The sequence below is a fragment of the Mastigoproctus giganteus genome, chromosome 10, assembly GCF_048544385.1.
Source record: "Mastigoproctus giganteus isolate SK-2022 chromosome 10, ASM4854438v1, whole genome shotgun sequence".
NCBI classification, from domain to species: Eukaryota; Metazoa; Arthropoda; class Arachnida; order Uropygi; family Thelyphonidae; genus Mastigoproctus; species Mastigoproctus giganteus.
This window is the reverse complement of record NC_143584.1, coordinates 175335484-175357896: the sequence shown is the minus strand read 5'-3', so window position 1 is coordinate 175357896 and position 22413 is coordinate 175335484. Positions and strand designations below refer to the sequence as shown.

At 36.2% G+C, this 22413-nt stretch overlaps 1 protein-coding gene across 1 annotated transcript in view; it reads right to left on the bottom strand.

The window, feature by feature from the left end:
• Atg9 (autophagy-related protein 9) overlaps window positions 1-22413 on the bottom strand; it is a 201805-nt gene that overhangs the window by 127890 nt on the left and 51502 nt on the right. The window contains exons 5-7 of the mRNA XM_090384098.1: window positions 16690-16839; window positions 5607-5742; window positions 1261-1363 (exon numbers count right to left, since the gene is read on the bottom strand). Coding sequence (XP_090240224.1) covers window positions 1261-1363; window positions 5607-5742; window positions 16690-16839 — 389 coding nt within the window. The remainder of the gene's footprint in view (window positions 1-1260; window positions 1364-5606; window positions 5743-16689; window positions 16840-22413) is intronic.

Genomic DNA, 22413 nt, shown 5'->3' with positions numbered 1-22413 from the left:
GCCTAGTCTCCAGCCACTGCAATTTGCAGAACTTAAACCTCTCTTGGTAAGAGGATCCCTTCATTCCCCTCATCAATCTTGTTGCCCTTCTCTGTACACGTTCAAGTAAATCTACATCCTTCCTAAAATGAGGCCTCCAGACCTGTACGCAGTACTCAAGGCGTGGCCTGACCATTGCTTTATAAAAGTAAAGTAAAGTGCAGCCATTATCAACCCACTGCAGGATGGAAGCCTCCTCAACAATTCATGTTGAGGGAAATGGACCATAATCTGCCATGCTGGTCCAGTGCAGGTTGGCAGATCGACCGTATTCAGCAGTCAGGGGCTTGAACCCCGGTCTACTCAAAGAGCGTGTGCTACTGCACTCCCGCTCCTGCCCACTCGGCTACGTAGGCCTCAATGAGCGTGAGTCATTGCCTTATACAGAGGGATATTCACCTCCTTTTCCCTGCTAGCAAAATTCCTATATATCATTGACAAAACCCCATGGCCTGCCCTGACAGCCTGTCTGCATTGCTCAGAAAACTTCATATCTGCCTGCACAATTACTCCCAGGTCTTTTTCATTTTCTACCACCTTAAGTGTAGTACCACACAGTTGGTACGTTTCTCTGGGGTTATTTCTACCCATATGCAGTACTTTGCATTTGTCAAGGTTAAACTTCAGTTGCCACTTCTTAGCCCATCTGCCCAAATTATCTAGATGCTGTTGCAGTAGCACACCGTCAATGGCAGTAATGGTGGTCCTCAAAGTTGTATTTTGTCCAGCAAATTGCTGACTAACAAAGAAGTGCTCTCCCTCCGGCAAGGAATTCTCATGAATGTGTGGGATTTAATACAGCTTAAATGTTGCAATGAGACCTTGACCAGCAATTGGATTGGTGTACACCTCAGCAGCCTTACTACACAGAGACAAGTATATATATATATATATATATATATTGGAAATGTAATACAGACTTGCAAAGAACCTCCCTGCAAATAACCAAAACTGCAAATGTTAAATAGGTGTACTATACAAAGACAATAACCTGCAAATAACAAAAACCACAAATATCAATTATTTATTTTATTTCAAAACAAACTTTACTGAAATCAGGATGAAAAGTTAACTTTCTATAAAACTATAAGAGACTATTTCTGGAAATCTTCTAAGAAAACTGGAAAATTTGACAACTAAGTAAATATCACAACAATGAATATCACTTCGTAAAATTATGCATCAGACAAATTCATGGGAAAGCAAAACAAATAAACATACCAATCTCCGACAATTCAGTTTTATGTATACACATCTGCTGCTCCCGCTGTACTTCCAAAAGCCTTCTTTGTACTTCATGCCAAGTCATGTTATCTAGCTCTTCCTATAAAATGTTCAAAGATAAATTTTCAATGTAATAACTACAACTTACTGCAGATAGCATTTCACATATAACAAAATGTTTAAAATTTCCCATTTCCAGAGAACTTTCTAATCATGTATATTCAATTCACTGCTTGCAAGTGAATGGTGTACAACATAAAATTGTTTTCTATTACTCTATCACTACTAGTTAATAATATTTAACAATTCATGTGTATAAGTAACACGGGCTTGCAGAGAACCTCCCTGCAAATAACCAAAACTGCAAATTTTAAATAGGTGTGTACCTGCAAATAATCAAAACTGCAAATATCAAGTTTATTTTATTTCAAAACAAATTTTAATATTTTTAATATATGTATTTTGAACCTCTAAAATAATAAATATCATAAAAATGTAACTTGGGTATACAGTGATACCCAGGTTACATTTAAAAGTCATCCAAGTCAACCTTCTATTTGCACAATGATTACTTTCCTAAAAGAACATTATGTCAGGTTTTACCACAAAGTGAAAGGATACCTGGACCTCTAGTTAGTAAACAGCAATTAAGGTTCCAAGTTCACACAACTATCCAGTATCATCCAACAAAGCATCCATTTTGAAAGACAAATGAATCTATCAAGGAACAATGAAGTAAAACACAATCCAACATAAGCCTGTTGCATAGTGTTCAAGATTTAAACTTTACATCATGTGAAAATTTCATCAAAATATCTGAGTGGTAAGTGTTATACACTAAACAAATGTTTTTATTAGAAGTTTAATGAAATAAAACTGCTATCCTTACAGCCAATACAGAGTGACAATCACTATTCTTCTACACCACGTAGAGAAGGCCTAGGCTCAAATCCTATTTCAAAAAGCCTATTTCGAAGAAACTTTTAACTTTTTTTTCACATCACAGCAGAGTTAAGTCTCAGACAAAGGGTATATGGTTTTCCTTTTGCAAGACAAAATGGTTTTCCTGCAAAACATACAAACCAAAGAGATAAGACAGCAAATCAAGTGCATATTTGAATATTTTGCCACTCTTCTCTCCACAATAATTTAAGGAACTAGGCAACATATTACAATAGGTAACATTATAATATATTCCCTAAGATGATTTCAGTGACTGACTGAAGTCTGTGGCCCTGTGGTAACTTAAGTGACACAGGTAAGTACAATGTAAAATGAAACAGCACTTTGCCACAAGAAATGCTGTTGTTGTTGTTATTTGGTTTTTAGGAGCATTAGCAACTAAGGCCATATTGCTCCGGGAATATGCGATTGTCATTCCCTGACCTTTCCGCATCCTCCGTATTTGGTGGTGACGGGCTTGAACTCCAGTCTAATCAAGAAGCGTGGACTATGCACTGCTGCTCCTTCCCACCTGGCTACGGAGGCGCCCACAAGAAATGCATGCTCATTGTTAGATATTTGTGCTTCTATAACAGCCCCTTTCAACAAAATTATAAATGGAAACATCTGATTCCATGCAATATTCAATATTCCTGAACATCATAGCACCAACAATTCAAAATTCCTCACTGCAGCAGTTCTTCACATTATTGGAAAGTGCTTTGTATTGGATTTTATGAAACTGAATACAGCAGCAATAATAATTTTTAATGGTAACTATAAAACATTGCCATGCACTATCCAATTGCAGAAAATAGGTCAAGCTATTAACAAGAACCAGAACATCTTTTCCTCATGATGTTTCATATATTTCATCACTGAACGTATCATATGCACCAAATAATCAATTTCTTATTCATATTGTAACCTTAATGCAGGGATCAAAAAATTCTGGATGGCAAGTCACAATATCACCTAAAAAATCTGATCTGGAATTCAATACCTTACAGCTCAATCTTGCAGTAATTACTTTGATTTGACCTTAATTACATTAAGGTCAAATGACAAAAGTCCTGTGATAAATCCATTTGGGTGCTAAACTATCAGCAGAATTCTGTTCCAACACAAACCTTATTGGCTGAAGGAGCTGTTCTGCATTGACAAAGAGTGATAGCTCATTCAATCACATCCAGTTCTTTTTATGACAATGCAAAAAATGAATGTAGTAGTAGTAGTGGCATGTGATGCAAGAAAGCAAATGTATGAGCTTATGCAGCATCAGCCAAAAAAAAAAAAAAAAAATCACACCATTCCCTCCAAATGCCTGTCCAGTTCCTCCTTAAATTTATTCAACCTATCAACTTCCACAGCGACAGATGGAAGTTTGTTCCAGCAATTAACCACCCGCTGGCTAAAGGCAAATTTCCGCACATCTATTCTACATCTGTCCTTTCTTAATTTGAATTTATGGCCCCTTATGTTCGTAATCTGAACAAGTGGAAGGATCCCATCAGAATTCAGAGTGCTGAACCCATTCAAGGCCTTATACACCTCAATCAGATCACCGCGCAGGTGCCTAGTCTCCAGCCACTGCAATTTGCAGAACTTAAGCCTCTCTTGATAAGAGGATCCCTTCATTCCCCTCACCAATCTTGTTGCCCTTCTCTGTACACGCTCAAGTAAATCTACATCCTTTCTAAAATGAGGCCTACAGACCTGTACGCAGAACTCAAGGCGTGGCCTGACCATTGCCTTATACAGAGGGATAATCACCTCCTTTTCCCTGCTAACAAAATTCCTATATATCATTGACAAAACCCCATGACTGCCCTGGCAGCCTGTCTGCATTGCTCAGAAAACTTCATATCTGCCTGCACAATTACTCCCAGGTCTTTTTCATTTTCCACTACCCTAAGTGTAGTACCACACAGTTGGTACGTTTCTCTGGGGTTACTTCTACCCATATGCAGTACTTTGCATTTGTCAAGGTTAAACTTCAGTTGCCACTTCTTAGCCCATCTGCCCAAATTATCCAGATCCTGTTGCAGTAGCACACTGCCATTACTGTCATTAACAACCCTGCCAACCTTTGTATCATCTGCAAACCTCGACATTAAGCCTGATATACCTTCATCAATATCATTGATAAATATACAAAACAACAGTGCAGTGGACCTAACACAGAACCCTGTGGGACCCCACTAATAACATTAGTCCAAGAAGAGCAGCACCCATTGATTACCACCCTCTGTCTTCTCCCACTTAACCATCCTTTTATCCATTGTAGCAACTTACCCTTAATACCATTCTGCTCCAATTTGTACAATAGTCTTCCATGCGCAACAGTGTCAAAAGCTTTCCTGAAATCCAAATATATGATATCAAAATTATTTTTTGCATCCAGTTCCTTTGTAACCACATCATAATATCCTATCAAATTTGTCAGACAAGACTTTCCCTTAACAAACCCATGCTGTGTCTGAATTACTGCTGCAGTCATTGTCTAGATGATCCTGCAATGCGTCTTTAACCAGTGACTCCATTATTTTACCAGGAACAGAAGTTGTTATCATTAACTGGTCTGTATCATTATTACCTGTATCACCTGTATCATTATTACCTGTATTACTTGTATCATTAACTGGTCTGTAATTACTCGTGCCACCCTTCGATCCCCCTTTGTGAATTGGGGATACATTTGCACATCTCCAGTCCGTGGGAACCTCCCCTGAGTCCAAGGATGCTCTTATAATTATGGCTAAGGGTTTGCTTAGTTGCTTTGCCGCCTCCTTTAATATAACTGGATAGATCCCATCCACCCCAGGTGCTTTTCTTATGTTTATGTTGCCTGAAGAAGTATTCTGCTTTCTAACTGAGTTAGAGAAGGCCATTGTGAATATACAACTAGGTTTTAAGAAATCATGCCGTACCACTTGAATGATTTCAATTAATTTTTTGGTAGGAAAAGGAAAAAATTACAACTTTGCCCTAATCAGTCCCAATATCTCAATTAAAAGGAGACTATTTCTGAAATCCATATTGAATTCTGTCTTTGGGCAAAGTTTTGGCTTCTGAAGTTACTTGAATATAGGTAATGCAATTAAGTACAAACAGTGGTTCTTAGACAAGTGTGAGTATGTTATCTCTATGCATAATTAAATACATCAAGATATACTGGAAAAGCTCCGAAAAAGGAGATTTTCCATATTAAACATGATAAAAACATATGGCTGAAAAATATTGAACCACTGAAGGAATTCTGTATATTCTTTTAGCCTTCTAAAATACAACAAATACCAAACTGGATTTCTTTTACTTAAAATTAATTGTTACTAGTTTAAAAAATTAAGCCTATACTACTTTCTACCATTTGTGGTAACATTATACATATAAAGACTTACATTGGGTATCTTAAGAGCTGTATTATAGAATCCTTTAATCTCATAATAGTGAAAAGCTGCAGTAATTACTTTGATCACCCAAAACAGCCAAAAGAAAAAAGCTACACATAGCGGAATGATAATAACAGCACCTAACCTGTAACAAAATACAAAGTAAAAATGATTTCGATAATATATACCAACATAATTGCAAAATAATCTTAAACCATACATAATTAATATATATATATAGTATATTCCAAAAGGCTAAAGTATGCTCTAAAATTAAAAATCGATTTTGGGAGGGTTATTGGTCCGGGAAGAATGCAGTTTTTACAATACAAGCTATGGGATTTTTATGGAATCAAAACTCTTGTAAAATGTGTTCACAACTATTTCACGTAACTATGTGCAGCAGAACAAACAGACATCAAGTAAGGATGAACAGATTATTTTTAATAGAAAGTCCATTATTCATTTTTCATTAATCACCACATTATCATTACCCATCATTACCACATTACCTATCATTACCCAAGCGGAGCTTGGGTAATGATAGGTAATGTGGTAATGATGGGTAATGATAAGTAATGTGATAGGTAATGTGGTAGTGATAATAACCTGTAGAGCTCTTCTCTACAGATCAAGCTACTCTGCAAGAATTTTCATTGTCTGTGACTGCTGCTTTAAGGATATTTCATTCAGAAAGCCATATGAGAGATGAAAGTGGACCACATCACAATCTAGATTACCTAGTTAAGAGGTTTGCAAAAACAGGACACTTAACTCATCCATGAAATGGGAGCCAATCAACATCACCTGCAGCTGTGACTGCTATTAAAGAACACATTAATGAACTGGCCATCTCGTTGATAAATGGAACGATGTATGTGACCAGCTCATTGTCAATCAGCCATTCCAAGTATGACACTATGGCGTATGTTACAGCGATATTTTTATAAAATTCAGCATGTACAAATGCTGTGCATGCTTGATTTAATACAAGATTCACAAAAGAAATTGGTATTCACCAAATGTGGACCATTGCAAACTTGCAAGGTCTGATTGTTCAATGTGTTTTGGTTGATTGAAGCCCATTTTTTGTTTCTTCTATATGGAGGAGGGAACGTGCACAACTGCCACACAACTGTGACAGTATACTTGAATTCACTGCATAGACACCAAAAATAAGGAAGTTGTGTGATGTGGTTTTATAATATCATTATTCATTAGGCCATATTTCTTTGAAAAATGTTGTGCCAGTGGTGTGAAAACCCACACAGTTCACAGATCAGCAATACAGTATATTGACTCTTCGTACCATGTCTTCAAAGAAATATAGAATTATACAGAACTTCTTACTAACTACTAACTGGATAATCATCAAATGTTGACATCAAGTAAGCTGCAACCACAAGAAGTACAAATACAAGAATAACATCCAAAATCCAGCTGCCCCAAAACAGACAAAATGTTTCTGCCAAACATAAAACCTACTTATTCATACATTCAGTACATGGTAGTGAAGCATGCCATAATTACTAAATTTATTTCTAAAGCCACCACAGTCTCTCTCTCTCTCTCTCTCTCTCTCACACACACAAAATTATTACCTAAACTGTGGTTTTCCAATAAATATACTATGGTTTTTCAAGATAGGAATATAGCTTATCAAAATCTGCCTATATCCATATCTCCAGCTTCGTTTTCCTTTACACCAAAACTTACAACACTTGTAAAAAATTATCAATCCAAACACAATTTGAACAATATGAGTACAAAACTAGCTTCTTGTACAAATTGTGGTCAAGTTGTTTTCTGCAACTTCTGTTCATCCATACTTCTGCTCCTGGTTATTGTGTTACATCTTTATCTAAAGACAAAGCAGACTTATTGGCATTCTATTTTTATTCTAGCTCATACACAAACGAGCCTGATAAATTACCTCCCACAAAACACATTCCACAATTTTCAACCAGAAGAAGGACATTAGAAAAATCCTGAATAATGTTGATGGCATTTCACTACTTGTTCTCAAAATCTGTTCTCCAGACCTCATTCCTGTATCATGTAGCCTTTTTACACTTTCTTATTCCACTGCGTTCTTCCTACTGCATGGAAATTTGCTCGTAACCAATTGGCAGAGGTGAAAGTGATTCTTGCACTGCTTCTATTGGAATGAGCAGCAGCCTGGAAAACAAGGTGCAGGATATTTCAGAGACTGCTGGGAGTCATTGCAGTACAAGTAAACACATGGGTTGTGTTAGGGTAGCTAAGAATTGGAACAGGTGCATGTATACTTGTGTGTACACCAATGCTAGGAGTTTGGTAAATAAATTTGATGAATTTGAGGTATTGCTCAAAACATCAAAGGCAGATATTGTTGGGATATCAGAAACATGGTGTCACACAGATATAAGGAATGCAGAACTGAAATTTGGGGAGTACAATGTGTACAGAAAGGAAACCGGATAGGAAGGGAGGAGGGGTTATGTTATTAGTTAAGAAACACAAAATCCAAGAAAGTGAAGCCTACAATGTGTACAGGAAGGGAGGAGGGGGTTATGCTATTAGTTAATAAACACAAAATCAAAGGAAGTGAAGCCAGTCAACATTGCTGAACAGTGCAGTGTTGAGTCAGTTTGGTGTGACATAAGCATTGGGAGATTAAAATTGAGAGTAGGAGTCTGCTATAGGCATAATGACTCTGATGAGTATAATAAAAACTGTACAGGGAAATAGAGTGAGACAGCAAATCAGAGTCTTATAATAGGGGATTTTAATTTCCCAGATATTGACTGGAATTTGTGGGTTGTTCACTCATACACTAGCAAGGCTTTTGGGGATTTATTGGATGATTGTTTTCTACATCAGCATGTTTGGGAGGCAACTAGAGGGAGTAGGGGCTTAGAGGGGAACAGGTATCCTGTGTGTTATCAGACACTCAGCCTAAAACACTGATGGATCCAATATCTCTCCATTACAGAAGATTTAGGAGAAGTCCAGTTGGCCTGCCTCCCTAAAATCAACTCATGCACACCTTCTCGATGGGAAGCCCTGTTATGTCACTTAGGTGGCAACGAACGTGTAGAGTGGTTCCCTTCAAGACGCCTGGTCAGCGTGAAGAGGAAAAGACCAAACCCTCCAGCATATGAGAACACAACAATACAAATGGCCCTCAGTCCCCAGCAGCTTTCACTCTCCCTCTTACGGCAGCGAGAGGATCAGAGTGGAAGCAGAGGGTGCTAAGAATCTCTGGGTACAACCAGGCTGCCATGCACGGAAACTGAACTTGGCCTGTTATAACGTACGATCACTCATCGGTGAAGACAGGATATTAGAGCTGGAAAAGGAATTAGAAAATGTGAATTGGAATATCATCGGTTTGGCTGAAACAAGAAGAAGAAATGAATCACTTATAAGTTTATCAAGTGGAAATCTGCTGTACACCAATGGAAACAGTGAGAGGAGTGAAGGTGGAGTTGGGTTTCTGGTCCATAAAGATTTTAAAAACAACATTTTGGAATTCAAAAGTACATCACCAAGGGTGTTACTCAAGACTAATACTCAAGATTTTTAAGAGGTACAAGCTAAAGATTATAATGATTTATGCACCAACATCGAGCCATGATGATGAAGAGGTTGAAGAAATGTACACCGAAATTGAGAGTCTTCTAGATGAGCAGAAAACCCACTACACTATTATTATGGGGGACTTCAATGCTAAGGTTGGAAAAAGGCAAAACAGTGCAGAAAGAGGAACTATAGGAAATTTTGGAATTGGTGAAAGAAATAAAAGAGGTGAAAGACTTGTGGAATTTGCAGAATCTCAAGGACTGTCAGTAAAGAACACTTTTTTCAAGAAAAGGGTGAACAGAAAGTGGACATGGAAGAGTCCAAATGGATTAACAACTAATGAAATCAACTTCATTCTTACTAACAGAAGATATATTGTGAATGATGTTACCTTCCTGAATAAGGTAAATGTTGGAAGTGATCACAGAACAGTAAGATGTACACTTCATATAGATGTAGGAAAGGAAAAAACTGACTCGAATAAATAATACAAAGGTCTTTGAGATAACAGGAGGAGAAAAAGCAGTATGTACTGGAACTTAAGAACAAGTTTGAGCTTCTGCAGACTGCTCAGGACCAAGATATCAACGGGGAATATTACAACTTTCTGAAAGTGATAAAGCCCAAAAAACCTATAGGGAAACAGAAATCCAAAGAAGAAAAAATTAGTCAAGAAACACTTGTCATGATGAACCAAAGACGACAAATGAAGAGCAAGAAAAACACTGACAGGGAGAAAATTGAGTATACTGAGTTATGCAAAGCCATTAGAAAGAGACTCAGAGAGGACATAAGAAGATTTAACACAAGAAAAGTAGAACAAGCATTAAGGGAAAACAAAGGATTTAAATCAGAAGCCATGAGTAGTAATACAGAAAGACAAATGATACTGAAACTGAAGAATAGCGATGGTGTACTTATAAACAGCAGAGAAGGCATAATTCAAATAGCAGAAGACTACTATAGAGAATTATACAAGGAGCGAGGGAATGATACCAGCAGTGGGGAAGATGGATTGCAAAGTAGCAACACATACGACATACCCGATATTCTTCCTGATGAGGTAGAACATGCATTGAAGAAAATGAAGAATCGGAAAGCCCCGGGGGAAGATGAAGTTACTGTAGAGATGTTAAAATTGGGAGGAAGAGACATAACACAAAAACTGGCAAGGCTCTTCACAAAGTGCATTAGAAAAGGTGTGACGCCTAAGCAGTGGAATAATGCAATCATAGTTTTGCTGCATAAGAAAGGAGATAAATCAGAAATTGGAAATTATAGACCAATTAGCTTGTTATCCCACATCTACAAGTTGTTCACAAGGGTCATTACTAACAGATTAGAAAGAATACTTGATGAGAATCAACCGAAAGAGCAAGCTGGCTTTAGGACAGGATTCTCAACTATGGATCACCTTCACGTAATATCACAGCTAATGGAGAAAGCAAATGAATATAAAACACCATTATGCCTGGCATTTGTGGATTATGAAAAGGCATTTGACTCCATACAGCATAAGGCAATGTTTCGGGCACTGGAAAGACAAGGCATAGATACCCCATGTATTATGATTTTGAAGAAAATATATGAGAGTGCTACCTCCTTTATTAGACTAGACAAAGACAGTAGCAAATTTAAAATCGAGAAAGGAGTTCGACAAGGAGACACAATATCTCCGAAGCTGTTTACTGCTGCCCTTGAGGAAGTTTTCAGAAGATTAGACTGGTCGCAGAAAGCAGTCAATGTGAAAGGAGAGTACCTAAACCATTTACGATTTGCAGATGACATTGTGGTTATAAGCCACGATCCCAAAGAATTAGAGGAAAATCTTAATCAGTTATGCACAGCTAGTAAGGATTTTGGACTAAAGATGAATATGGCTAAAACAAAAGTAATGATGAACAAGTATGCCGCGGAAAGGGAAATAATGATTGAAGGAGCAGTAATTGAAAAGGTGGAGTCATATACTTATATGGGACAAGTTATTAGCTGTAATAATGATAAATGGCTGGAAGTCAAGAGAAGAATAAATTTTGGATGGATAGCATTCAGGAAATATAGTCACATACTGAAGAGCAATATCCCAGTTTGTCTGAAACGTAAAATAATGAATCAATGTATACTCCCCACCATGACTTATGGAAGTGAAACTTGGGCACTCACCAAAAGAATGGAAGAGAAGCTGAGAACTACACAGCGAAGAATGGAATGAATTATATTGGGAATCAGACTGTTAGATAAGATGAGAAACACATGGATTAGGCAGCAAACTCAAGTAAAGGACATTCTTATCAAAACTAAAGAACTAAAATGGTCTTGGGCAGGACACATAGCTCGAAGACATGACGACAAATGGACTAAGAAAATAACAGAATGGTACCCAAGAGGAGTTAGAAGAAAACTTGGAAGACAAAGGCGGAGATGGATAGATGAAATTCATGAGTTTTTGGGTAGTAAATGGATGGCCAGTGCTCAAAACAGAAGGAACTGGAAAGTTGCTGGAGAGGCCTTCATCCTGCAGTGGATTGAAAATGGCTGATGATGATGATGATAGAGGGAGTAATACTCTTGATCTGATTATCAGTAGTGATTCTTCATGCATTAAGAATCTGCAGATAAAGTAACCACTAAGTGGCAGTGATCACAGTGTGCTGAAGTGGGATTTACTCAAAGAGGTAACTACCATCAGGGGTAAAGGGAAGGGTGTTTGCTTTCGCAAAGGTGACTACGATGGTCCGAGACAGTATTTAAATTCTATACAGTGGGACCAACTGATGATGTTACCAACAGCAAATTCAAAATGGGAAGCATTCAAAGAACTTATCTTGGAAGCTACTAGGTTTTACATACCAATTAAGAAATATTGTTCAAGGTTTAGGCCTAAATGGATGTCAGATGAACTAATGAGACATATGGCAGAGAAGAAAAATGCATGGGATCCATATAAATTAATGGGTGACATGGAAGCCTATGATAGATATAAGCTGGTCTGTAACCAAGTCACAAAGGAGATTAGACAGGCAAAGGCAGATTATGAGAAATCCTTGGCAAAGTATGCAAAGAAAAACAGAAAAGAGTTCTTTACCTATGTAAACTCTAGAAGAAAAGGGATGAATCAGATTTGTCCACTGGATATTGATGGTTGAACAGTTGAGGATCGTGCTCAGGTGGCTAACAAAGTAAACTCTGGCAATGAGCTATATGATTTTGTAATAACTGAGAGGAAAGTTGAGGAGAAATTGTTGAGGATAAACATAAAAAAAAGCACCCGGGGTGGATCTATCCAGTTATATTAAAGGAGGCAGCAAAGGAAGTAAGCGAACCCTTAGCCATAATTATGAGAGCTTCTTTGAACTCAGGGGAGGTACCCATAGACTGGAGATGTGCAAATGTGACCCCAATTCACAAAGGAGGATCAAAGGCTGACACAAGTAATTATAGACCTGTGAGTTTAACTTCTGTTCCAGGAAAATTAATGGAGGCACTGGTTAAAGAAGCACTGCAGGATCATCTAGACAAGACTTCAGTTATAGCTCGGAGACAGCATAGTTTTGTTAAGGGAAAGTCTTGCCTGACCAATTAGATTGGATACTATGATGCAGTCACAAAAGAACTGGATGCAGGGAATAACTTTGATATTATATATTTGGATCTTAGAAAGGCTTTTGATACTGTTGCACACGGAAGATTGCTGAACAAATTGGAGCAGTTTGGCATTGGAGGCAAATTGCTGCTATGGATAAAGGGATGGTTGAGGGGGAGAAGACAAGAGTGGTAATCAATGGACACTGCTCATTGTGGACTAATGTTATTAGTGGAGTCCCTCAGGGTTCAGTGTTGGGTCCATTGTTATTTTCTGTATTTATAAATGATATTGATGATGGTATATCAAGTTTAATGTCCAAGTTTGCAGACAATACAAAGGTTGGCAGGGTTGTTAAGGACACTACTGACACTATGCTGCTGCAACAGAATCTGGAAAGGTTGAGCAGATCGGCTGAGAGGTGGCAAATGAAGTTTAACATTAACAAATGTAAAGTACTACATATGGGAAACAGCAACCCCAGAGCAACGTATCAACTCTGTGGTACTACACTGACAGTGGTAGAGAATGAAAGGGACCTGGGGGTGGTTGTGCAGGCAGATATGAAGTTCTCTGAGCAGTGCAGACGGGCTGCAAGAGTAGCTCATGGTGTCTTGTCAATGATATACAAGAATTTTTCTAGTAGGGATAAGGAGGTGATTATTCCCTTGTATAAGGCAATGGTCAGGCCACACCTTGAGTACTGTATACAGGTCTGGAGGCCTCATTTCAAGAAGGATGTAGAGCTGCTGGAACAAGTACAGAGAAGGGCAACAAGATTAGTGAATGGAACAAAGGGTTGCTCTTACGAAGAAAGGCTTAAGTTTTGCAAATTACAGTGTCTGGCAACTAGGCACCGGCGAGGTGATCTGATAGAGGTGTATAAAGTCTTGAATGGTTTGAGCATGCTCAATGCCGATGGGATTCTTCCTCTTGCTCAGAATAATCACCTGAGAGAGCATAAATTCAAATTGAGGAAAGACAGATGTGTGAAAATTTGCCTTTAGCCAGCGGGTAGTTGGTTGGTGGAACAGACTTCCATCCCTTGTTGTGGAAGTTGATAGCATAAATAAATTTAAGGCTCAGTGAGCAGGTATTTCGAATGAACGGAGGGGTGAAATGGGAGTGGTTTTTTTTTTTTTTTTTGGCTGATGCTGCATAAGCTTGCTTTCTTGCATCCTATGCCCACTAATGCTAATACATATCTTAAAAAGGGTAACCAAAATCCCTCTCTTCCAATTATCATCCAATTGCGATTACCTCAACTCTTTCCAAGGGAATGGAAAAATCCATCAACAACTAATACTACTACAAAATGACGATTCCAAACGTGTATTCAATCAGTCAATCCACTGGTAATATCTTGGCTTATATTACTCATGTTTGAACAAATTCAATGAAAAAGTTCAGGGAAACTCAAGTAGCCGCTCTCAACATTTCAAACTTTTGATCATGATTGGCAAAAAGATCCTAATTAGAGAAGAGGCCTTGAGCACCAGGAATAGTCAATGAAATAAATATTGCTTCTACCGATGAACCACAATCAAAATAAGTAAAGTAAATTAAAAATAAATAAAAAAATAAAGTACACAGATGCTATACATCTATGGAAAATTCCAAGATAAAATAAAATATAAAATAAATACACTGTATACAAATTAAAACCAAAATTATATACAGCCAATAAATAATAAAAGAAAAACTACTGATATAAAGGGAATAAAAGCAATGAAACATGCAAGAAAATAAGTGAAAAATAAGCACGAAGAAGCTTTCAAGGCAATGAGCCTCTTTGCTTTGAAAGCAAAGCAAAGAGGATCAAATCAACTTAAACAAAATACACGATAACAAGTCCTTATATTATGCAGAGGTATAGAGTTGCATATGCATTAACAGGTGTGGATCAGTGCAGCAAAATGAAGGAACTATGAAACTGTTCAACCGTCAGACTCTACTGGAATAGTGTGGCGTATGCTGGCCCTATTTTTAAGCCGTCATCTCTCATCACAATGTAAAATAACAGCCTCCATAATAGGATGTACACAGATCCCAACATTGTTATTAATGGTGGGACCCACAGCTGTATAGAGGACCTCCAATCATGCAAGATGGCAAGAATCATGGGCACAATCTAATATTTCAACATTGGGTGGCAAACTGCAATTAAAATGCTGCTCACACCAATAAGTGATGGCTGAGTCTGACTCAACCAGCATTATTGGTGTAAGCAACATTAATTTACTCTTACTCTCTCTCTCACACATACACACAGGCCCAAACATAGATAAACTAATCAACATTCATTCAATGTTCAACTACAAACTCATAGGACTAATTTTCCTATTATTTATTTACAAATACCCTGTCTTCTCAACATTCAACCCATACAAGGTACTAACCTACTAAGGTTCTTTAACCTTTCATGTTTGAAGTCACCACATAAATAATTAATACTGGCCATATGAGGAAGGAAAGTCACTTTTGATGCATCAGCCAAAGGGGGAAAAAAATTCCTCCTTCAAGAAGTCAAACTTTGCTTTTTTATCTCCCCAAGCCAACTGCCTCAACTGCCCAGGGAGGAGATAACCAATTCCAATGATTAACTTGCTGGCAAAACCAAAACTTCCTGTAATCCACACTACGCCTGTTTTCCCTCAGTTAAAATTTTTACTGCTGGTTCTAGCATCATTTAATACCAAGAACACTTCACCTCCACTCATTTTGCTGTTCCCTTCTCTAATCTTTATGAACTCCAATCAGATCCTCTCTAGGGTACTGGTAATCAAACTCTGTAGCCCATACGTTCAAAGTGCCATCTCATTAAAATTTTGCCATTTTCACACTGCTGTAATTTAGCATTACAACTCTGGTTCATACTATCTCTCGCACGCACGCGCACGCCTCCGTAGCCAGGAGCAGCAGTGCATAGCACACGCTCCTTGATTAGACTGGGGTTTGAGCCCGTGACCACCAAATACAGAAAGGTCAGAGAATGACACCACTGCATATCCCCAGAGCAATATGGCCTTAGTTGCTAATGCTCCTAAAAAAAAAAAAAAAAAAACACACACAGTCCATCGGGGGACCTTTTCAAGCAGCTAGTGGTCTCATCAGTACCTTATACAGTAGAACCTCCCTATCTCTAACAGGCAATTGTTTGATATATCATCAACAAGACACTATATGCCCTCACTGCCACTTGTGTGCACTGCACAGAGAACTTCATGTCCATCTGGATCTTAACCCCAAATCCATTTCTTTATCTGCTGCAGGGATATTAAACTCAGAAGTGTTCATAGACTACACAAACAGTTCTTGAGAGTCAGTGGACCACACAAAGCTTTCTCGGGCAACTCGTGGGCTGCCCTAGTATAGCATAGAAACAGTAGGCCAGTGACATTAGCAAAGGAAAATATTAAATATTTTCACATATTTCCCTTTGAGCAAAAATATAATATCTTATAGCCTCAGTGTGAAGGGTTGTATAAGTTATAAATTTTATATTAGCATAACCCCTTTAAGTATTACCATTTTATCATTATTTTCATATAAGTTTAACACTTAAACTGTGAAAGTTAACAATGCATGAGGGCCACACAATAGAATAGGAATGTCGAATTCAACATTCCTATTCTGTTGTTTTTAATTCAACCTCTCCAAATGCAAGTTAGTTTTATGCTTCAACGCTGCACTTTCAAACATTCAAATTACAGTTGCAACTTAAGTAACCAACCATGAAGCCTATCAAAATTGTTCTGAAAGAGCAGCACTTCTTGGAAATGGTCATTAATCACTCTTCTGATCTTGATATAATCTGAAAATTTTTACATCATGCCTTATATCCCTTCGTTAAAGTCATATGCCACCTGCATTAGGAAATCTGTAATCAAATTCTCAATTTCTAATCAGAGATAATAAATTTAAATTAAATAAATTATTACTTACTCTGAAAAGCTTATAGGAATAAATGAATCCATCAGACTGATTTTGTGTCCTTGGGTAGCATTTCCATTAAGAGGATGATCTTTAAATAGCACTGAATAATCTATACATTTTGCTAATACTACTGAAAACACCACAACAAATGCAAATTGCCTGAAATAAAAATAAAAAAATGCATATAGCTGTATTTTTATTAAGTACAAAATTAATAAAATATATAAAAGTTGTTACTAATAACTTGTTACTTTTTTTACATGAACTGTAAAAAAAGTACAAGGAGCTCCCAGGTTTCTGAGTTTTTTTTTCAAGTATCAACAAAATCGAAATATGAACATTAATTGCAATAAATAAATGCTAAACATTCATAAATACAGCATTTAAAACCATGCACGTAGCTATATAATTCAGTACTACTGTGCATGCATTTGTTTGTTCAGGCAGAGATAACAAGGGAAGTCCAACTCTTAAAGAATTTGGAAAAGATTTCTATATTTTAGATGCAATCAAAATAACATGAGAGTGGGACAAAATTAGAGAGAAGAACACAAAGTGTGTTAGGAATAAACTCTGTCATCAGTTTATTAATAACTCTGAAGGCTTTCAAGAACCAGCAGAGATCATACAAAATGAAACAGAAGCGGTTGTAAATGTTGCTAACCGATTGCAGTTCGAGATTTCCGCAACTGACGTCACTATCTGCTTCAAGAATACAATGGAGAGCTCACAAATGAAGACCTCACTGAAATAGCAAAATGTGAAGAAGTTGAGGAATAAGGTTTAACAGCTGAAACTCTTATTCATTCCTTCACTCTCAAGGGGCTTGTAGAAGCTTTTCAACATGGAAAAAGCAATTGAGATTTTCTGGTCAAAGTTCAAATTGAGCACACTAGAAAAGTTGCTACAGAATTAAAAAAATGCTTTGCAAGCTATGGTAAAATTTACAAAAGAAAACACTATCTTGGAAACTAAAGGCTCTTGAAGCATTTCCGATGAAGACTACTCCTTGTGCTTCCAACAAACTAACGAGTGCCGAGCCAACAATGAGCGATGAACTATCAATGGGTGTGCATTTAGTCGATGATCATGAAGAATCAACATTCTTCAACATTTGTGTGACATATATAATTTCTTTATTATTATAATTTGCTTGATTTTAAAGACTGTTTTCATTTCTTTGGATAAATAAATCATTGTTTAAGCAAAAACTATTGTTTTGTTGACCTTTACTAAACATTACTATAGTCAAATTTCATTGTTCAGAACGTAACCAATGTTTTTCACATTACATCTATGGAAAATAAATTCCCACTTTAAGAGTTTTCTCTTTACGAGCCCACACTAGGAACGAATTAACTCAAAGTCGGGAACTACCTGTATTTGCAACACAGTTGCGCACAAAAGAAAGACTAAGATGATCTTCATCAAGTTCCTGTGCAACTTCAAATTTAAAAACGTGTTGTAGATATCAGGGAAACAACTTATAAACTGCTGTTTATATGTTAACAATACACAGAATAGGTGAAACCTTTTAGATCCCAGGAAATTTTAATGATTTCATGCTCCTCAATTACCCCACCACACAGCTAAAACTGCTATTATCTTTCAAAAAAATTTAAAAAAATAAACTTTTCCTTTGATTTCTCTATTGAAAATTACAGAAATCTATATTTAATTATCAAAAAAACAGGAAAAATACAAGTATGAATGCTACTAAGCCCAACTATTAAGTTGAATTTCAGCACTTTGATGCCATTCAACTACTCCTTCTACATAGCTGAAACACCTAACACCTTCCAAAAAAAAAAGTTTTTTCTTTGATTTCTCTATTGAAAATTCTAAAAATCTCTATTATCCTATAAACAACAAACATATACCATCAAGTATGAAATACTACTTTACATGACTGTTATACAAAGTCAAATTTTCTTTCATGAAGTTCGTTTTAGGAAAGAAAATAAGAAAATTACTGTAACACTCAGTGATTATTCAAATAGGTACAATGAACATATTCAGTGAAATTGTTTATTACAACAATAAGGAACTTGCTACCTACAAATTGTTCTTTCCTTAATGCATATTGCATAGATACTCCCCAAAAGTAAATATTTGGAGCATTCTAAGGAAATCGCATACAATTCAGGTAACTGGAAATCACAAATACTGTGATACCCAATTTTAGAAGTGGGAATTTGTGTCAAAGTGTAATGTTATGTAAGAGCAGCTTTTTGGTTTACTTTTTTGAGTAGTGTAAATGTGTAGCCTTTCGTTGTAATATACCAAAAATAATCTTTCTGAGATTTAGCATATGCAGTAGTTTAGCCCACAGAGGTCGAAGGTAAAAGAAATGGAGAAAAACCTGAGAATGAACGGCTTGCAGAGCAATCTGTTGAAAACAAAAAGCCTAAAGCAAAGAATAATGTAAGAGAAAAAAATTTAAATATAAGTGTTGGCTTGCAACACTGCTTTCTGCAGTTGTTATGGTAACTTTAAATATTTATCATTTTTTTCAACTTTTAATAAAAATATAGTTGGCGGGCGACAAAATTGCCATCACGCTTTCTTCCATCTTTGTTTGTCATTGCTGCACTCATTTATCTGAATAAATAGAAAAATAAGGCATAAGAAAGTGAAAATGCTTTGATATTGACAAAATTTTGTGTAGTACCATACTTGAGAACGTTGAATTTGTTTATTAGATAGTTATAAATAGGGTTCGGATTTTTATGTATTATCATATTCATTTTTCATTTACATAAAGGTGTGAAAAAGTGTGTCCATGTTACATGGTCTGAGGATCCTAAAGAAGCATGTTTGTAATTTCATATTTCATCATATTTTACACATTAGATCATAATTTTAAAAAATTTATGAAATGTCATATTTAATAGCATATTTTATACTTGTCGACATAAAATGTTCATATTTTGTCTTACAATAATCAACAAATTATTTATCAAATTGATTTAAAATATATTTCTAAAAAACCGTGGGAATTTACATTTAGTCATTTCACATTCCAGCGTGGGCGGGCACAAGCGGCTAAATCCCAAAGTTATTTTGATTGACTCTTTAGTCACTCAAAACGACACCGTAGTGTCATTTTAGCTATAATATAAAACTTTACAGTAGTTTTGCTTTATACTGAGTTCAACGAATTATTCGTTCAACTTATTTTATACGGTAGAAACTTCAGCTGTTGATGAAATAAAGCCAAAATCGAGCAAAATTGAGCTTTTTAGAAAATGGATTTCTTCTGTGGTGAAAGAAGAGTCCAAAGACACATACCAAACGGATGGAAAAATAATATATTGCAACGCATGCAATAAAGAGGTACATAAATTAATCAATATATATAATATCGGTGTAGATTCACCATAGACAACTCTTAAAGAACAACTACGATAGTAGTGTGAAAGGCATCATTTCGTCTGTATCTCATATTGTGCTCTTCCTTCACAGCGAGTTGTCCGTGTATTACACTACCTTGAATAAGTAATGTTTCACTAATAGAGAAGTCTATTGTTACTTATTCTTAGTGAGTACCACCACCCAGACGGCACCGTTTCAAAGCTAGTTGACTTTTCATCGGTTGGTGGTGGTAAGACAAGTAACATTAGTCTTCTCTATTAGTGAAGCGTTACTTATTAGAGGTAGTGCAATACATGGGCAACTCATTTTGAAGGAAGAGCACAATATGAGATACAGATGAAATGATGCCTTTCACACCACTATCGTAGTTGTTATTTAAGTTGTTCTTAATCTATGGTGCATCTACACCGATATTATATAGAATCTTAAATATTATGCCTTGCTGCATTTAGTTTATTTAAGTAAATTAATTACCTGGTAATAGATCTATCATAATTTTTATTTTTGGATGCTCCCATATATGGACATTACAAATTTAATGCTCATGCATATTTAGTTTTAATATGCATGACTTGTACTAAGTTGGTAAAGCACTTAGCAACTTAAGTGTTAGCAGCCTAGTATCTTAGCCTATACATTTTGGTTTTTGTAGTTTAAAAAAAATTTATTTTAATGTTTATATTTCAAAAAAAAAAAAAAAAAAAAAAAACCTTGCAAATTGTGATATTTTCATTTATTACTTGTTAGAAATTTGTATAACAAGTCGTACAACTTTAAAAGAATAAAAAAAAGTAAATATTATCATTTATACGGTATGTAAAGGTAAATTATTTAGTCATATTTGGTTAAATTTAATGACATATTTTCATCATGTTTTGACATTTTTAAGGTCATAAAAATCCGAACCCTAGTTATAAATGTTGAGTGTACCATTTAATGCCAGTCTGAAATGTCAACTGTGACAACAGAACCATGATATTGTGTAATCAAGGGTGCTGTGAAGGGGTAGATAAGAGTAGAGCTGCAGTTGATTTGAACTGGTGATTATTTTATACTGAACATTCTTATATACTCCATGGGGACCAGAATAGTTTACAGCTTCATTCTAACTCATTTTGTCAGAGAACATGGAAGCTGTATAATTAACGGATTGATTTTGTGGTGGAAGCGTACAAGATAATTTCGTGCAATGTGCATATTTTCATTTGCATAGGTTATCACAGGACAGTTATCCATCTTATCCATTACCCCTCTGTTATCCATCTTGGTACAACAATAGACTTTGAACCTTGTGCTACTGATAAGTAGCCTTGCTTATCAATAGCCTTGCCATGAAATTATCATGTTCTTTCTTAATTTCTCAAATCTAAAACTTTAATAAACTTCAGCCTGTTCTTTCACTGAAGTGAAAGAACAGGCTGAATTTGCAGCCCGAGTTCTGTTATGCAGGAAACCTCAGCTGAGGTTTCCTGCATAACAGCTTTAGGTTCCAGATTTTTAAAAATTTACATAATCCTGTTATATCTGATATAGTAGTACAGGTAACCCTCGTATAACATGGTAGTTAGGTTCCTATAAAATGTTGTGTTGTGTGAAACCGTGTTATACAGGACTAAGAAAAAGTACAAAGGGGGGGGGGTTACGTTCCAAAAGCTAACAAAAATACACTATTTCGTTAACAAAATGTTAACAAAACTAACAAAAATACACCATTCTAGATTTTGTGTATCTTCTGCTCTCTTGAAAAAAATCAGTAATCTGGGTTTGTTAGCTTTTGCTTGATACACAAAATCTAGAAGTGTATTTTTGTTAACATTTTGTTAATGAAATAGTGTATTTTTGTTAGCATTTTGTTAATGAAATAGTGTACTTTTGTTAGCTTTTGGAACGTACCCCTCCCCCTTTTGTACTTTTTCTTAGTCCTGTATAACATTTTTTGAAGTTTCCATTTGAACTTTGGGCTCCTTTCATTCAAGAATCTGCATTCAAAAAATAAGATTCTAATTGCTCGGCTAACTTTGTGCCTTCCCATATGTTTTTTAGTGTCCTCTGAATTGATCTGGTTTTACCTCATGCCATTTCTACCAAATCCACTTCGGTAGCCTCTCTTTTTCTACCAGAAATTCTTGAACGTCTTCAGTAATCGTATCTTTTTAAAAATTTTTTTAAGAGCATAAACAACTAAAGCCACGTTACTCTGTGTATATTGTCTATAAATTGTGTGTCCTGAGGTCGATTTTCTGTTTTGATGGATGAAAAATTTGATATTCCGGGAGAAAAAACCATGCTGCCTTCGCCTTGCTAGCTCAGCCACGTTGTTAAAAAGACCCATAAAAATTCTTCCCATCATCAACGAGA